This window comes from Dipodomys merriami, unplaced genomic scaffold (assembly GCF_024711535.1).
Source record: "Dipodomys merriami isolate MVZ:Mamm:240054 unplaced genomic scaffold, mDipMer1.0.p SCAF_24, whole genome shotgun sequence".
NCBI classification, from domain to species: domain Eukaryota; kingdom Metazoa; phylum Chordata; class Mammalia; order Rodentia; family Heteromyidae; genus Dipodomys; species Dipodomys merriami.
The window spans coordinates 17,369,211-17,386,950 of NW_027203826.1; the positions used below are offsets into that span (position 1 = coordinate 17,369,211).

Here is a 17,740-nt window from a genome sequence, read left to right on the forward strand (position 1 = left end):
TTTGTAAGCTGAAATTTATTATATTAATGTGTGTCCTCCTCACTAGACGATGAACGCTATGGGGACAGAAAAGACTATTTCCGTACTGAACTGCTCACCCCTGGCACACAGTAGGGAGTCAATAAATATCTGTTGGAAGGATGGATTTCCCCTGCTAAAAGGGGAAAAACGAGAATAAGAGAAAATAACCAGATGCCCACAGTTTTCAGCATGTAAAAGGGGGGACTGAGTTAGGCTTATTAAATCTAGATAATTTTACATCTTTCAATGCCCAAGTCACATTGTTTTCCTCTATCCTTTTGAAATCCTAGAGTAAATACTTTTCCAGTGTTGGCTTTGTCTGTAGGAAACGCTTTAATGAAAGTTCAGTCTCTAAGTCACCACAGCATCATGAGGAGTAAGAGTGTTGCTCCCAAGCCCAGAACCACTGCTCCGCACGGGCCAGCCTTCCAGCCCCTCCGTCCACACTGTTCTGTCTTCCAGCTTGCAAGGGACATGTGTTGGGTGGTAATTGGGAAGAGCTCTGCTCAAGGAAAGCTTGTATCAGGCAGTAGGAAACAACAACAGTATTTTACTGGCCATGGTATAATTGGATTTCACTGTCCTGACATCAGGACAGCGAATTTTATGCCTGGGCAAAGTCAATTTTTTTTTCTCTTAGTCTTATCACTTAAAGAATATACTGACTAACCCTGCAGCACGTGTCCATGTTCCAGAGCTCCGTTTATGATTTCTCTGTGGCCAACATCTGCCTGTGTAGTTGGTCCTTGGTCAGTTCCCCACTCAGTGCTGTCTGCCTCATTGCCAGCATCAGGAAGCAAACAGAACCGAACTGGTGCAGTCACACACCCGTATAGCCACAGTCTCAGGGATGGAGTGGAGTTCACATGCTTGTTACCCCCGCCCCCATCCATGTACCCAGAAGAGATGGCTCCTGACCCCTGAGGTCTGTACCCTTTGAGGAATCTCAATGGCAGCTTCACTGTTGCTCAAGAGCTTGGGTGTTATAGCAGCCCGGGGGCAGGTTGTCTCTAATGTTCTCCAGGTTCTTCACATCAGCCAGAATGCCATCAATGCTTGCCCGCAGCGAATGGAGCTGGCCCCTCTGTCGACGGGACCTGTCTTCCAACTCTGACATCAAGGGCCGCAGCTGGCTGTTGATATGGGTCTTGGCTCGAGAAAGCTCCTGCTCCAATAACATCAGCCCCTCTTCATTCACACTGTCAGGCTGGTCTATGAGAAAGGTGAACACATCGCAAAGTTTTGGTTAGATCTCTTGGAACATGCATTCCCTCTTCTACTTTTCATAAATTCTTGTTTCTATCTGCCCAGAACAAATTGCATGCCATAGTTTAAATTAGAAATAATATAGAAAAGCTTCTGAGAACTGGGGCCATGAATGACTTAGCATAATAGCTCAATGAGTCAGCAATATGAGGTTTAGGGTGCTCCCTTTGTGTTAAGGACAATAGATGATGTTCTGAGAAGCTCCCGTCAGGAGCTAAGCTCCATCCACCCCTGGGATCAGAATCAACTCCAAAAAAGCTTTCTGAATCACTCTTAGGAAAGATCTGGCTGGTTTCTGTTGGAAGACCTCTGGAGATTGGCTGAGCTTCAGGGTTCACAGAGGCCAAGGTGTGCTTCGCAATTTGGGAGATGGACTCCAGCTGTTAGAAAGTGATGTAAGACTTCATTCTGGCTCGGAAACAGTGGGAATCTGGCGAGGTACCAATTTATTTCCACTGTGAAATGTAATTGCATCTGTCCAGGTATGTTTCACTTTTAAACTATAGAAAGCCAATGTCAGCATGAAGGGCTACAGGCCAGACTCATTTGGTTCAACTAAGTTAGAGCAATTCAAACTCAACCTCAGCTGAGCTGCAGTGGTAGTATTTGAATGCATGAATTTATTTTATCTAGAGCAATGCATCAGCGACTCCAGTACTATATCATATCATACCCAGAGCAGTTATCCAATGGATCTATTCTTCACTGAAGACAGGGGAGAATTCAAGGGCTTAGCATTGGGTAACAAGCATAGTAACTCAAGGAAGCTTAGGATTCAAATAGCCATGTCCATGGGGAGGCAGTATGAACCACTAGTAAAGAACTGGAATATTGGAGACAAGGCTCAGTTTGAACCCTGCCTTCCCAGTTTACAATGTGATCTGAACTCATAGGTCTCTTATAAGACTTAAGTGGTATTTTACCATGAAGATACCTGGCACAGTACCTGATGTTGTAAATGTTTAACAGTTCCCACTCCCCTTTTCCTTTATTGGCTCCATCCAATTCATTACTGGTTTGAGAACACTCAACTATGCTGCTAAAAATCCCAGCCGAGGAATTAAAAAAAAATTTAGTGTATTTTACTCTTTTTTTGGGGGGGGGGAGTGTCCAGTCATTGGGCCTGAACTCTGGGCCTGGGCGCTGTCCCTCAGCTCTTCAGCTCAAGGTGAGCGCTCTACCACTTGAGCCACAGTGTCACTTCCAGCTTTTTTCTTTTTGCTTATGTGGTGCTGAGGAATCGAACCCAGGGCTTCATGCATGCAAGGCAAGCGCTCTACCACTGAGCTACCTTCTCAGCCTCTGTATTTTACTCTTCAGGACCCATTGGATCACAATGTGAGTCCATTAGAGGGACAACACAAATATTGGACTCTCAGGGCCATGACAATTCTCTACCAAAAAAAAAAAATGAAGTTTTCAAGTTGTTCTGCTGAACTGGGAAAGCAGAGCTAAAGCTTTTCCCGAATGTCACTGGAATGTGAGGCCAAATTCCTGCTTCTGCGTCTATGGCAGCCCGAGTTGGTTAAACAGGCCAAGGGGGGGCTTGGTCCCAGCTCTACCTAAATCCAGAATTTTAATTAGAACCCGTTTTCTCTGGGGAGTGAGACTGTGTGGGGAAAACCCAGATCTCTGCCACACTAAGCCACCCATTCTATTTTATCATGAAAGCCTGCAAGGTTTCTCATGGACCTACAATCTTCCCATTTCTTCTGTGTCATCTACCCAGGCAGCTCAAGGTTCCCCAGCTGGTGACACTGAGGTATCATTTTGGATTGGGGAGGAATGAGCGGTAAAATCAGGTGCTCTTGAGTACTGAGATTGGGAGAATCTTCCTCCACATCTGCTACCTTAACGCAGCTGTCCTGTCATAACCTAGATGTTCAATAGCATCCTACACGGTCTCATGGAGGGGGCTCCGTGTAACCCCTTCACACCTTCCTCCATTCCAACGTTATCCCCTGGCTTAAAACTGCCTGGTGGCTTGATCTCAGGATCAAGGTTAAACTCAAGCTTATCCAGTCATCTCTGAAGTTGCTGAGATACACTCAATTCATTGACCCACAGGCTTCCATCTCTAAGGGTAATAAGTACTTGGCAACCTGTCTTAGAGATGATAAAATTGAGTCTAGACAATGTAAAATAATCTGCCCATAGTTTCTAGACTAGAGAACAAACCAAGTTTCTGGACCTCTTAGGGAGAGTTGTGATTCCTATGCATCAGAGCTTAGAAGAGTGAGCGAGTATTCTGGGGCAAAGCTCTAGTTTGCTGGAAGGTCATAGGTGGGGCTGAAAGGTTGTGGGTGGGGCTAGACAGTTGGGGGGGGCTAGACCGTTGTGGGTGGGGCTAGACAGTTGTGGGTGGGGCTAGACAGTTGTGGGTGGGGCTGAAAGGCAGGGGATGCTCCACAAACCTATTAGGTGTAGGATGCCATCCAATGCCTCGAGCGTATCTTGGATTGTGACTCCGGCATTCTTGGCTCTGGTCTCAACTCTCTGGGCTTCTGTAATCACCTGAGGAAAATGAAATACAAACCTATCCTGAAAAGGTATTTTCCATAACAGCAATTTTGGAGGGAGCTGGTGGAAAGAAGAAGCTACTCACCATCTGCACTGCGTCCTTATCGGCGTCAAACTCCAGCTCCTTCCTCGCCAGCTCTCCTTCTACCTCCCTTATGTCACTCTTCAGATTGGCCAGTCCCTTCTCCATAGCCAAGGCCCCATCTGCTGTCACATTGGCTTCCAAGTTCAGACTCCCTATCTCCTGGGAGAAGAAAAGGAGCCAGGGACGGAAGGAGAGAGACGGGTGAGGCTCAAAAACATCTCAAAGACAATTGCAGAAAAAATACAGCTGCAGCCAGGCCTGATGGGGTCAGTGAGATGAACAAGGAAAGAGTCAGACTTGGAGACACGCCCTTCCCCAGGCTCTGCCTCAAACAAGCTAATGCTGGGGTCTGTTTTTGGGGCCTGGGAGGGTCAGCGTTGAGATGCTGCTTTCCTCCCATTTCAATGCTCACTGAACTTGGAACACACTGGGGAAACCATGTGGGAAATCCCAGAGGAAAGACATGCACGTCTCACACTGTCACGGCCCACTGCTGCCTAGGGTTTTTGAATGACTTTGCTAGGATCCCTGAGACAGTTATTTGTGGAGTGCAGACAATGAATGGGCTACAACACTCCGTTTTTTGGTTTCGTAAAGGACAAAACTTCTCCAGTATTTTTTAATCAATAAACTAAGAAAACACCACTGTGCATGTATCTTAAGCTAGAAGCTACAGCGAGATATACATGAAATTGGTCTCTACCCCTAAGTGATTTAGAATTATTATTACTGTTATCACCACCATCATCATCATCATTGGTTTGAACTGCTTGCTAGGCAGGTACTCTACCTCTAAAATCTTGTGTTCTACCTCTTGGCCACCTCTCTAGTCTTTTTCCTTTGCTTATTTTTAAGATAAGGTCTTACTTTTTGTCTGGACCAGGATCATGATACTCTCTTGAGACTTCCTGCTGTAGCAGGGACGGCAAGCCTTTGCCACCATGCTCAGTTTTTTCTGTTGAGATGTGGTCTGGTAAACTTAATTTGCCTGAGCTGGCCTTAAACTTTGAACTTTGGACTCCCAAGTAGCTAGGATTACAGGCAGGATCCACTACTCCCAACTTAGAAATCATTTCTGAGGCTACTGAGTTATGTAAAAGTGAAGCCAAGTAATCCAGAAACCAAGACTTCTCTCTAGGCTTTCTGGAGTCACATACATTTTCTAGAAGTCATAGTGAATTAAGAGCGAAGATGCTTTCTTCTTCCAGCTGAGAAGCATTCCTTCCACTGTAGCATTCAACATATGGGTTGTAAGTGTAACTTGTCTGTCTGCCCTATTATTCTAAAGGCTTTTTGAAAACCAAGAGTATGCCTTTTTTTTTGGGGGGGGGAGTGATGTCCAGTTGTGGGGCTTGAATTCTTGAACTCTGGGCCTAGGCGCTGTCCCTCAGCTCTTCAGCTCAAAGCTAGTGCTCTACCACTTGAGCCACAGTGCCACTTTTGGCTTTTTTCTTTTTTGCTTATGTGGTGCTGAGGAATCAAACCCAGGGCCTCATGCATGCGAGGCAAGCACTCTACCACGGAGCCACCTTCCCAGCCCCCAAGAGTATGCCTTTCTTATCTCTAAGGAAGTAGATAGCTGAGCACTAGTGGCTCATGCTTATAATCGTAGCTACTCAGGATTCTGAGATCTGAGGATCATGGCTTGAAGTCAGGCCAGACAGAAAAGTCCCTGGGACTCTTATCTGTAATTAATCAGAAAAAAAAGCCAAAAGTAGACTCGTGGCTCAAGTGGTAGGGTGTCTGCCTTGAGCTAAACAACAACAACAAAAAGCTTAGGGACAGAGCCCAGGCCTTGAGTTCGAGCCCTAGTACACACACACACACACACACACACACACACACACACACACACACACACACACACACACACACACACACACACACACACACACACACACACACACACACACACACACACACACACACAGGAACTGGAAGCTAGGTACAGAATAAAGACTTGGACAAAGAATATAGAACTCCAGAATTTCATAATCTGGAATAAGATATTGGTGACAGTTGGTACAGACTGACTGAACTGTATCTCCTTAAAAGAGTTGCTGATGTCTTAATCCTTAATACCTCAGAATGTGACCTTACTTGACATTGAGTTGTTAAAGATGTAATTAGCTGTGATTCAGCCATACTAGAGCAGGGTGGAACCTCAGCCCAGCGTGCCTGGTGTCCTTGTAAGACGAAACAGGACTTTAGAGAGAACACAAGATGACTCAAGCACAGGTCAGTGTGATGGAGCCACCAATCAGAAATTTCAGATCTCAAATGGTTACCCACAAAGCTAGGAAGATTCTCCCACAGGGCTCTCAGGGGGAATGTAACCCTGCTGATGTTTTGATTTGGGCTTCTAAATTCCAGAATGATAAGAGAATAATTTCTGATGTTAAGCCACCCATTTAGTGGTATTTTGTTTTAGAAAGACTAACGAATGAAATAATCTCTATATGAAACAATCATGGTCAGACACTGGGAGTTTTCTCCTGTAATCCGAGTTACTCAGGAGGCTGAGATCTGAGGATTACAGTTTGAAGCCAGCCTGGGCAGAAAAGTTTGTGAGACTCTTATCTTCAATTACCCACCAAAAAGCTGTGATACAGGGATAGCGCAAGTGGTAGAGTGTCAATTATAAGCGGAAAAGCTAAGGGAGAGTATTCTGACTCTCAGAGTTGAAGCCCCAGTACTGGAAGAAAGACAAGAAGGAAGGAAGGAAGGAAGGAAGGAAGGAAGGAAGGAAGGAAGGAAGGAAGGAAGGAAGGAAGGAAGGAAGGAAGGAAGGAAGGAAGGAAACAGCAAACGAACAATAATGGACGGCTCTCTTTATGGTATTGTCCCAAAGGGAGCACTTCATAACAGCTCTACCAAGGGTGACCATGATGCTGCATGGAAGACAATAGGACCGAGAGTCATAGAGGTCAAAGTGAGTCCAATGCTGTCTCCTTCCACTCTGATATTGGTCCTGCTTGTGCCAGCCTGCATCTCCGTTTCTCTCTACCTGTTCTATCTCGCTGCTGATCTCCAGGGCCTCCCTGGCCGCGCTCTTTGCCCGCTGGGCGTCGGCAGCCGCGCTCCCCAGGGCGGCTTCAGCTTGCTCAGTCTTGTCACTGGCGTCTGCAACCTTCTGGCTGATGTAGGAGAGTCTCTTCATGGCCTCTTCGGCTTCTGCTTTTCTATTTTCAACCTGCAGGTCAAACTCTGAAATGAAGACAACAACAACAACAAAAATTGCCATGGAGATGGAAAATCTAACTTCCAAATGAGAGAGAAGGACTAGAAAGTCATTTATTACTGACTGGGAAGAGGTGTGGGAAATTATGCACAGAATGACTCTTCTCCAGGAGAAAGCACTTTTTAAACTTTATTGTTTGTGTTTTGTTTTGGTGGTGGTACTGAGGCTTGAATTTGGGGCTTTGTGCAGGCTAGGTTGGAACTTTTCCATGTGGGCCACTCTGTCACCCGTTTATGCTACAGATATTTTTCAGATAGGATTCTCATATTTTTATCATAGCTGACCTAGACTGAGTTCTTCTTATTTAAGCCTCCTGACTAGCTGGGATTTCAGGTGTGAGGGATCACACCCAGCCCAAGAAAGAGCATCTAAAGGAGGTATCAGAAGGGTCTCAGTCCTTCCCTTAAAGAAATTGACAACCAGCCTGCCCTGGGCCATAACCACTTCAAGAATATCAAAACCCCAAAGTGGTCTTGTTACTCTAAAAAAGAAGATAAAGTCCCTGAAGCCCAAAGCTTCAAACCAGAGCCAGAAGTCCTACACTGGCAATAACCAGAGCAGGGGTTTAAGAAGAATGGGTAGACAGGGGTTTCTTACAAAGAAAACCCCAAGACTTCAGAAATGTTTCCCTTTTGTTTGCTAATGAAGAATTCTGATGACCAGGATTCTCCTTACATAGAAGGCAAAAATTAAATCTCTGCAAGAGAGAACCCAAATTTCCTAAAAAGTAGGTATTATCACCACAGAACATCATACAGGTTCCACATGGGAATCAACCAGGCTACCAAAGTAAGGAAGAAGATCTATATGGTAGTGAAATGTTGGACTTCAGAGATTGCTGGTAAACTTGTGAACCTATTCCCCTTAAAAAAGAAATGAAGAAAGTATCTCATGCCTTGAATCCTAGCTGGTCAGGAGGCTGAGATCTAAGGATCATGGTTAGAAGCCAGCCTGGGTAGGAAAGCCCATGAGATTCTTATCTCCAATTAACCACCAAAAAGCCAGAAGTGAAGCTGTGGATCAAGTGGTAAAGTGCTACCCTTAGGGACAGCACCCAGATCCTGAGTTCAAGCCTCAGGACCATCTGGAAGAGGAGGAAAGGAAGAGGAGGAGGAGGAAGAAGGAGGAGGAAGAAGGAGGAGGAGAGGAGGAGGAAGAAGGAGGAAGAGGAGGAGGAGGAGGAGGAAGGCTATGTGACTTGTATTCATTGAGCTATAGTCTGGTCATATAGCCAAATAGAGAACAGAACTCAAGCCTTCTTTTTTTTTCTTTTTTTTATCTCTCTCTCCCAGTCATGAGACTTCAGCTCAGGGCCTGGGTGCTGTCTCTGAACTCTTTTTTTTGCTCAAGACTAGCACTCCACCACTTTGAGCCACAACTCCACTTCTGGTTTTCTGGTAGTTAATCAGAGACATGAATCTCATGGACTTTCTTGTCCAGGCTGGCTTCGAACCATGATCCTCAGCTCTTAGCCTCTTTACAGGAGGCTAGGATTACAGGTGTGAGCCACCAGTGTCCAGCTTCAAGCCTTCTTATATTTAGTTGAATTCTTTCCACTACCTAGATCAAAGATTAATATTTGATTAAATGTTAGAGATTTTTCCCCCCTTAGAAAGGTATTTCCTAAGCACCTGTTAGTATTCCAGTATGCCCAGCACTTAAAGAGATACATGAAGATTGAACACAGGTCAGCCATGACTACTCCTTTAAAATACTCGAGTGACCAGAGCGTGAAGCACTAACCTCGCAGGTTCTTCAGAATGCTCTCCACTTCATAAAAAGTGGCATTGCCCATACTTAGTGCTTCTTGGGCTCTGCTTTTAGCAAGGTTGGCACGGGAAAGCAGCTGGCCTGCTTTCTGTAAATAGACAGAACAAGATTAGAGCAAGTGCATTCCTGCTAGTAAAATCTCCCTGACACATTTCTCCTTGTGGCAACAAGAGTTCTGTGATTCACCACACCGTGCTAGGGCATAAATCCCTCCACAGTGTGGGACAGAGCAAACTTTCTAAGTCAACACCAGGCCATCTAGAAGACAGATTCCAGGTCTAGTCCACCACTGGAGACAAGAATAGTTTTGTAAGTCATAACTTTAAATTCCAGATACTCCCTGAAGCCACATTAGTACACAGGCTTCGACCAAAAGTAGATCTAGGAAGCCTGGGTTCCATTCCTAGGTCTGAATAGACCCAGGGTACATCTGTTCCATCAAGATCTGAGTCTCAGTTGCTCCCTCTGCCGGCAGTGGCACCATGCCCTGAACCTTGTCATCTTCACCCCCCATGGTACACATACATTACTTAATGAGCATAACAAGACCATACCTGACGCCCATCCTTTCCACTCTGCAAGAGCTGCCGCATTTCTTTTTCCCAGTTTCCCAGATTGCTCTGCACAAGCTTGAACTCATCCATGTGCCTGGTTACCAGGCTCGAGAGAGAGTCAGCTTTTTGTCTGATCCTCTTTGCTTCCACCTGTGGGCCCAAAGAAATGAATGAGTCTAACTTCCTGTTTACTAGTTAGCACACTAGCAACCGCATCCACCTTAAGAAGGCAAGAAAACCAGGCAGGCATGGTGGTTGACATATGTAACCCTAACTATAAGCAAGAGGATCACAGTTCCAGGCCTACCTGGACAGATAATTCACGAGATTCCCATCTCAACAGAAAAGTTAAAATGTAATATCACAAGCCTGTCATCCCAACACCAGTGGAAAATATACACAGTGGGATCACAGTCCAGGTTAGCTCAGACAAAATACTTGCAAGACCCACATCTCAACCAATAAACTGGGTGTGTCCAGTTATATGGGAGGCTGTAGGTAGGAGAAACTTAGTCCAAGGTCAGCCCTAAGTAAAAACTTGGGACCCATAAAAACAAACCAGTTTAGGAGAAAAAAAGAAAATACCTTAAGACTACCTGAAAAGAAACTAAAGTAGAAAGGGCTACAGAGTGTAGCTCAAGTAACAGAGTGCCTGGTGCAAGGTCCTGAGTCTGAATCCAAGTACTACCTAAATTATCAATCACACAAACACATTAAAAAGCTAAGAAAGTTAACACCAGCTATCTAGGCCCAAAGCCTTAATGGTAACAAGGCAACATGCCCAGGTGAAGGCAGCGGGTACCCTAGGCATCAAGCAGGTTTGGTCTCTTCTTAAAAAGGAATTTACTCTAGCGACTCAGAAAGCTGGAACCTAGAAGATCATGATTCAAAGTCAGCCTGGGAAGAAAAATCCATGAGACTCCATCTCCAGTCAACTAACAAAAAGTTGGACTGGAAAGCTGATTCAAGCAGTAGAGTGCCAGCCGTGAGCAAGAAAGCTAAGCAACCGTGAAAGGCCCTAAGTTTCAGTTCCAGTACTTGCATACAAAAAAGAATTTACATTTAAGCTTCTATGCTCAGGAAACATTTGTCCCTGAGCATCACTCTAAGTGCTTTTGCTGTGTATAGAAAGCAGAATCTTCTTAATCTAGTAAATTTGGAATGGTTAAAGGAAACAAGACAAAACTTTTGAGGACAAAGGCCTTCTCAGCAGGACTATACAGAAAGACACTAACTTTGACAATAACTTCCCATGGGTTATGACAGTCCTTGGAACTAAAGAGATATCAAGCCTTTATCCACTAATAGGTTCAGGATGGAAAGCTTTTGAAGACTAAGATAGGGTTTAAGAATACAAGAAATGGAGATGAACAAAAGACAAATATTCTTCCTGTTGTAAAGCAAGAAGGGTGCTTTTATTATTAGAATATGGGTCCTGTCCCTGAAGTGCTATGGACTCTATCCTCAGGCCTATCTACCTTAGGGATGTGCCTTCAATAGCATTACAAGGCCCTACCAGACCTTTCCTCTCTGTTCCTGGCCGTGACATATGAACTGTGTTGTGACAGAGCTCTCCCCCATTTCCATTCATCATCCTTTTGAGAACTGAGCCTATGTAGGTGCCATTCCCTTGAACTTCCAAAACACTGGGCTAAACCAACCTTTCCTCTGGATAAGTTAGGTTGTCTTAGGCATTTCACTGTAGTTATGTGAGGTTGAAGTTCATGAATGCAGGCAACATGGAGAAGAAGCTAAATGGTTGAACACTACAATAGCAGAAGAAAGCAGCTATAGATGACTCACCTGAAAAGATGGATCACTGAGTCCCTGAAGCTGAGACACTGAATCCTGAAGGCGGAGACTGTGCTGGTAAGACTGATCTGCTTCCAGGTCAGCCTGAGTGGCCTCCCTTGAAAGCTGCAGGGCCAGGGACCTGGTAGTCTCTAATCTACAGAGGGAAAGATAAGATGATTAAGAGGGGAGGGGGGGAGGAAGATAGACAAACAAAGGCATAGACATAGACATAGACATAGACATAGACATAGAGAAGCCAGGTACTGGTGGTTCACGCCTGTAATCCTAGCTACTCAGGAGGCTGAGATCCGAGGATCTTGGTTTAAAGCTGGCCTGGGCAGGAAAGTCCATGAGACTCTTATCTCCAATTAACCACCAGAAAACCGGAAGTGGTACTGTGGCTCAAGTGGTAGAGTGCTTGCCTTGAGCTGAAGAGCTGATGGACAGTACCCAGGCCCAGAGTTCAAGACCCATGACCAACCACAAAAAACAAAAAGACATAGACATAAAGAGACCTAGACATAGAGAGGCATAAAGATGTAAAGTATATCACTCTTACATTCCAGACCCTTATGGCTGTTTATAAACTCTTTAAATGCCACAGAAGATAATAATCTCTTCAAGTACTGCAATTTCTCAATTGGAACGTAAACTTGACTTAGATTAACCAATTATTGCTTCTTCCAGTTTTAAAGAGATTTGCTTTCTGCAAAGCCATATGCTCATTTTCTTTCCCCTCTTATTATTATTTTAATTTTTTAGTTGTTATTATAAATGTACAGAGAGGTTACAGGTATATGTCAGGTAATGAGTACATTCCTTTTTGGACAATGTCATCCCTTGCTTTCTCCCAGTTTTCCCTCTCATTATTAATGCATATTAAATTAAAAAAAAACATATGGTGCATCCCAAGTATGGTTTGCATTCTACTCTGGAAGGCTTCAGATAAAGAATCCAGGTAATGGATCCTCTTGGGGGATAATTCAATGGTCCAAGTGAAGATCTGTTGACACTTACTTTCCCATAAGTCCTTGTACCACGGAGCTGTCTGAAATATCACTTCCGCCCCCTCCATTCACAGCCTGGCGGGCCAGGGCTAGAGCTTGTTTAGAAAAGTCCTCAGTTTCCCTTGCTAGTTGTTCCATTTTACTGGCTGACTCAGCATGGCTGACAGGATTAAAAACAAAGAATTTGTTGTCATAGAAAAATGAGCATAAGTATACAGCATATATATATATATTTTTTTCATATGAATAAGGAATAAAGAAACTAGTGTGGCTTCAAAAATGCCCAACACTCTGATCCACATAGACACAACTAAAGGAACTCTCAAAAAGCAGGTGCCGTGGTGACTAAAGCCTCATGCCATAGATCTGCAGTGGTCATTTCCATTTATGGCGGACTCTTTGGAAGTTGGGGGACAGGAGTAAGTGGAAGCAGTTTTGTTAACAAAATAGTGCATGTGTAAGTTGTTTTCTGCAGGACAATATCCCTAGGTCTTATTTTATCCAGGGTCCAATTCCTATTCACTTTTGCTGCAGTTCGAATCTGGACCCACTACCCAGTAGGATAAAGCCTGTCAATAAAAGTCTCCTGTAAGCTGGTTACAGCAGCTCTGGCCTGCAATCCTAGCTCCTGGCTGCCTAGGAGGAAAATTAGGAGGAATAAGGTTCCAGGCCAGACCAGGCAAAACATTATAAAAAACCCATCTCAACCCATTAAAAGCTGGTACACATTTGTCGTCCTATGGAGGACAGTGCAAACAACAAGATTGTGGCCCAGGCTGTCCCTGGCATAAACGTAAGACCTTGACTCAAAAAAAAAAAATGACCAAAGCAAAAAGGGCTGGGATGGGGGGGCGGGTATGGCTTAAGTGATAGAACGTCTGTGTAGCAAGTGTGAGGTCTTGAGTCTGTGCTCCAGTGCAGGTTTTTTAAAAAAAAAGTATTATATAAGCTTCATTGCTTCATTCTCCTGCTTCTAGGAATTGATATTTTAAAAAAACAACAAACAAACAATAACAAGGAAAAAAATAGGCTCAGGAGGCAGCTCACACTCCAAAATCCTAGATTATCAGAACCTCTGCCATGCTGAGCTCTGCTAGCAGAGACCCCCTTTAAGCCCCCTTTAACCCAGTAGGATTTCCATTCTGCATGGTGCCCAGTCAGAGGGAGCAGTGATTAGCCTCCGGTCCTGCCAAGTTTCCAGAAGCAGGTTCCCCTTGTGCACACTTGGCCCCCATCGGCCAGCAAACAGCCTGCTGCTACTTGTTCCCAGGCTCGGGGTGGGAGCCTGGGAGTCCCTGAAAGCTGCAGAACACCTCTTTCCAGAGGCTGATTCATTTCACATGGCCTGAGGAATCACATCTGACATACACCAAAGCCATGCGTGAGTCATAGAGAAATCTGGGAAAGAAACACCCCACCCCCAAACCCTTGCCAAATGACCCTGCCCAGCATCCACACTGAAAGCAAAGAGGTTGGGATGGCTGCAGGGTTGGGGGTAAGGGTCTGGGGAGAAGCCTGAAAGGAATGAAAGTGGTGCTTGGGTCTCCAGTATGTTATAGGGTCATCCGGAGAGGCTGAGGCTGCTCACCTGTCTGCCAAACTCGTGGCCTCCTGAGCCAGACTTTTAAAGCCATTTGGCCCCACATAGTGCTCAGAGGGAGGAATGTTCTGTGGGGAAAGGAGAAGTGGTTAAGGTTTTGCACGTGGCACTGGAGCCTAAGCAGCTGCAGTTCAAGTGTCAGAAAAGCTTGTCAGCAGCCACACCTTTCTATACCCAGACACATCAAAAATGTCTCTTCACTATGATCACACATTAATAAGTATATGTGTAAGCCAGGTGCTGGTGGCTCAGCCTTGTAATCCAAGCTACTAAGAAGACTGACATCTGGAGGACTGTAGTTTCAAAGCCAGACTGGGAAGAAAAGTTCAAAGACTCCATCACCAAATTAACCAGCAAAAATCTGGGCTGGAGGACTGGCTGAAGTAGTAGAGTGCTGGCCAAGCAAGCAAGCCAAGTCAGAGTGAGAAGCCCCGAGTTTAAACCCCAGAACTGGCACGCGCGTGCACACGCACACACACACACAAGTATATGTGTAGACAAGAACAAAGTCGATATCCAAGTTCAAAAAGTGTCTGTATAAAAATAAAGATGCACTTAATATATGTGTATATATTTTGTATTTATTTAAAGTTCACTAAACTATCAACTTTTAACAGTAGTCAATAGTAAAAATATCATAGAGGATTTCTATTTATTTTCTGCTTTTCTATAATAAACATTTTTTCAATAGGGAGTCAATACATTCTGTGTGTGTGTGCATGTGTGTTGGTTCGGGTGCTTGAACTCAGAGCCTGAGTGCTGTCTCTTAACTTTTGTACTTAAGGTTGTCACGCTATCATTTAAGCTATACAGCTCCACTTCCACATACTATTTATAATGTGATTTCTCGTCATGTTATAGTATCTTCCAATTACCTCTATCCATCTTTACTCATCCTCTTACATTATTGTCACCTTCTGAATTCAGAAATACAAGAGGGGAGGGTACCAACAAACCTTTCCTTCCTACTGATCTACAAACTGCATCATTACGAAAAGTCAAACTTGCTACAATTCTTTTTCCATTTTCAGAACTATGTCATTAGGCTGCTTCCAGCTGTCTGTCTGCCTGCCTTCTTTCTTTCCTCTCTCCCTTTCCCTCCCTTTTCTTCCTTTCTTCCATCCATCCACCTATCCTTCCATCCCTTTATCCACTGATCACTCTGTCACATACTGTGATGTGGGTTGAGAATGCAAGAACAAGTAAAACTAAGTCCTGTAAGAAAGAAGAGAGGAGAGACGGAGCCAAGAGGAGGATGCACACACTAGGTAGAAAAACATAATGCAGGAAAATGGGAAATTACAGGGTGGCAAAGAAATAAAGAAGAGATGTTAAGTCCAAGCACTTGCCAGGTAGAGCAAGAAGCTCAAGAGACAGAAAATGAGTCGGTGAGACCTATGGGCAGATCTCCGGGCACAGAAGGGACTCTCAGTGCCCTAACCCCACCATGCATACATACGGCGTTGCGCAGGGACGCTTCGCTTTCCGCCAGGCTCAAGCGCATCTCCGTGATAAGCCTGCGAGTGTCCTGAACTTGGTTCTGGTGCTGGCTGCTCAGGGCCTGAATCCTTTCAGCAGTCCTCCTGAGGTCATCCAGGCGGCTCTGGTAGCTCTTCTCTTGACCCCTTACCTTGGCCACCTGGAGACTGAGGGATCTCCTCGCATCTGTAACACACAGGTGGCACTGGCTTATTACAAAGGAGAAAAACCGAATAGATAATTATACCAGATCGCTTTATAATCTCCTTCATCCAGGTCCCAGGCAGTCCTGCCACCTAGGTAAGGGTTGGCTGGACACATCTGCTGAGCCAATGGCAGCAGAAGATTCTATGATCCAGTGAAGCAATTCTTCCTAGGCTAGGAGTCTGCTATGATAGAAGAAGCAGGCCTTCCTCACCTTCTGCAATCTGGGCTTCTCTCAGAATGTCCTGAAGGGCCTGCTCAGCCTGCTGCATCCTCCCTTCCAGTTCTGAGTTGAGCACCGTTCCGCCGCTCCCCTGAGTCTGGGACACCAGGGCCTCCAGGTTCTGCAGCTGCTGCATAAATGGACCCAACTGAAAGCACACAGGAAGCGTTATCAGAACAAAGGATGGGGACCGCAGTCTGAGGCCAGGTGAGACCATTGCTAATGCCCAGAAATGCTTGTTATGTCATAATGGCTGAAAATTTAGACTGTAGTGCCCAGACATGAGTGTGTATCACTCCAAACCCTAGCTCTGTGACCTTCATAAAGTCACCTTCTGTGCCTATAAAGTGAGGATAAGAAACTTAATTATACTATCCTTTCAAATTATCACTTGTGTTAAACAAGTTAATATTTGTAACATATTTAAAACAGAGCTTGGCACCAGGAAAGTACTATAAAACTGTTAAATAGGCAAAAACGAGTATATTCTATATTTGAAAGGCTTTTAAAAAAATTGGTTCTGTTTTTTTGTGTGTCCCCATCTTGGGGCTTGAACTCAAGGGCCTGGGCACTGTCACTGAGCTTTTTTGCTCTACCACTCAAGCCACAGCACTACTTTTAGATTTTTTTGGCAGTTAATTGGAGATAAGAGTCTTATGGACTTTTCTGCCCAGGCTAGCCTTGAACCACAATCCTCAGATCTCAGCTTCCTAAATAGTTAGAATTACAGTCATGAGCCACCAGCACCCAGCTATATTTGAAGTTTTTTGTGGACCTGTTTCTCTGCCTGTCCTCTTTCTAAAAATAAATACTCATAATCAACAACAAGAGCAGCAACGACTCAAGTTCATCCTGCTCTGGAATTTGGATTTGAAATTTCTGAAGGCCAGTCTGGTTTGGCAAGTTTTAGTCTTCCCTGGACTCTAGATATCTTTGATAAATGTTTGCCTGCTTCCTTTTTTTTTTTACAAGGATATTGCGATGGTAGTGGTAGGGGACAGAGAGTAGAGCTCTAGCTGGAAAGTATACTACAGTGACTAGACCACTGAACTCAGAGTCTGGGGACAGGAATGGCATTCTTAGGACTCCTGGCCATGCACTTGGAAAAACTACAGGTATTTTGAGACTCCCTTTGAATAAAGGACCCAAACATAAAAGAGTGACTCTTGGGGCAGAGAGAGGGGGACTGGGAAGAGGCGGGTTGGGCATTAGCAGGCATACCTGCATCTTTACTTGATTATAGCAAGCAGGACAGCTGGTCAGTGCAGCATGCTCACAGTTGACTCCACCAAATCCTGGCTTGCAAACACAGCTGCCATCACTGTGACACTCGCCAGGCTCTGCGCCCATGGGGTTGCAGTTGCAAGCTGGAGACAGACAAATAGAGCATTCACTAACGCTAGAAATTGGAGGTGTCATAAAGAAAAGAAAGAGGGCATCATCACTCATGACAAAGACGCCTTCTTTGCCCTTTGTCATTCACATGTGTCAGGCTCATCTCTTGGCTGGGCCTCTATGAACGTTCCTAACGGGGCAGCCTCAGGGAACCCTGCAAGTCTGTTTGGTGAATGAAGAGGGAGAGTGACAGTCCATCCTTCTCCTCCTCTCATTGAACTGCAAGCCTGTTGGCTATCCTGCCACCGCTCTGCCTTTGCTCACAAGGTGCAGAGCATTTCTTATATTTGTGCCAGATGTAAACATCTGCCTCTGTTTTACAGAACAAGCATGTAAGCTCAGAGAGGGTGAGTAAATTGCTCAAACTCCTATAGCAAAAGACAGCTCGGGAAGAGCCAATGCTCTTTTCCTTCTGGGCTGCTGCCTCTGATGTAGGAAATGTAGTACGGAAACAGGGCTGTCACCCACCCAGCTGAACTGCCTGAGCACATGCCAGCCAGGATATAACTGGTGCAATACCATGTTAGAAGTTAGGGTGGTTCTCTAGAGAACCTATTGGTCTACAGAAAGCTTAGCATGGG

The 17,740-nt window shown here is 44.9% G+C and overlaps 1 protein-coding gene across 1 annotated transcript in view; it reads right to left on the reverse strand.

Annotated features, from left to right (window-relative positions):
- The window catches only part of Lamc2 (laminin subunit gamma 2), a 68,962-nt gene continuing 51,222 nt past the window's right edge, over nt 1–17,740 (reverse strand). The window contains exons 14-25 of the mRNA XM_070034296.1: nt 16,986–17,131; nt 15,756–15,912; nt 15,318–15,523; nt 13,847–13,926; nt 12,269–12,418; nt 11,261–11,405; nt 9,458–9,607; nt 8,877–8,991; nt 6,900–7,099; nt 3,893–4,051; nt 3,702–3,801; nt 1–1,233 (exon numbers count right to left, since the gene is read on the reverse strand). Coding sequence (XP_069890397.1) covers nt 980–1,233; nt 3,702–3,801; nt 3,893–4,051; nt 6,900–7,099; nt 8,877–8,991; nt 9,458–9,607; nt 11,261–11,405; nt 12,269–12,418; nt 13,847–13,926; nt 15,318–15,523; nt 15,756–15,912; nt 16,986–17,131 — 1,862 coding nt within the window. The 3' untranslated portion in view covers nt 1–979. The remainder of the gene's footprint in view (nt 1,234–3,701; nt 3,802–3,892; nt 4,052–6,899; nt 7,100–8,876; nt 8,992–9,457; nt 9,608–11,260; nt 11,406–12,268; nt 12,419–13,846; nt 13,927–15,317; nt 15,524–15,755; nt 15,913–16,985; nt 17,132–17,740) is intronic.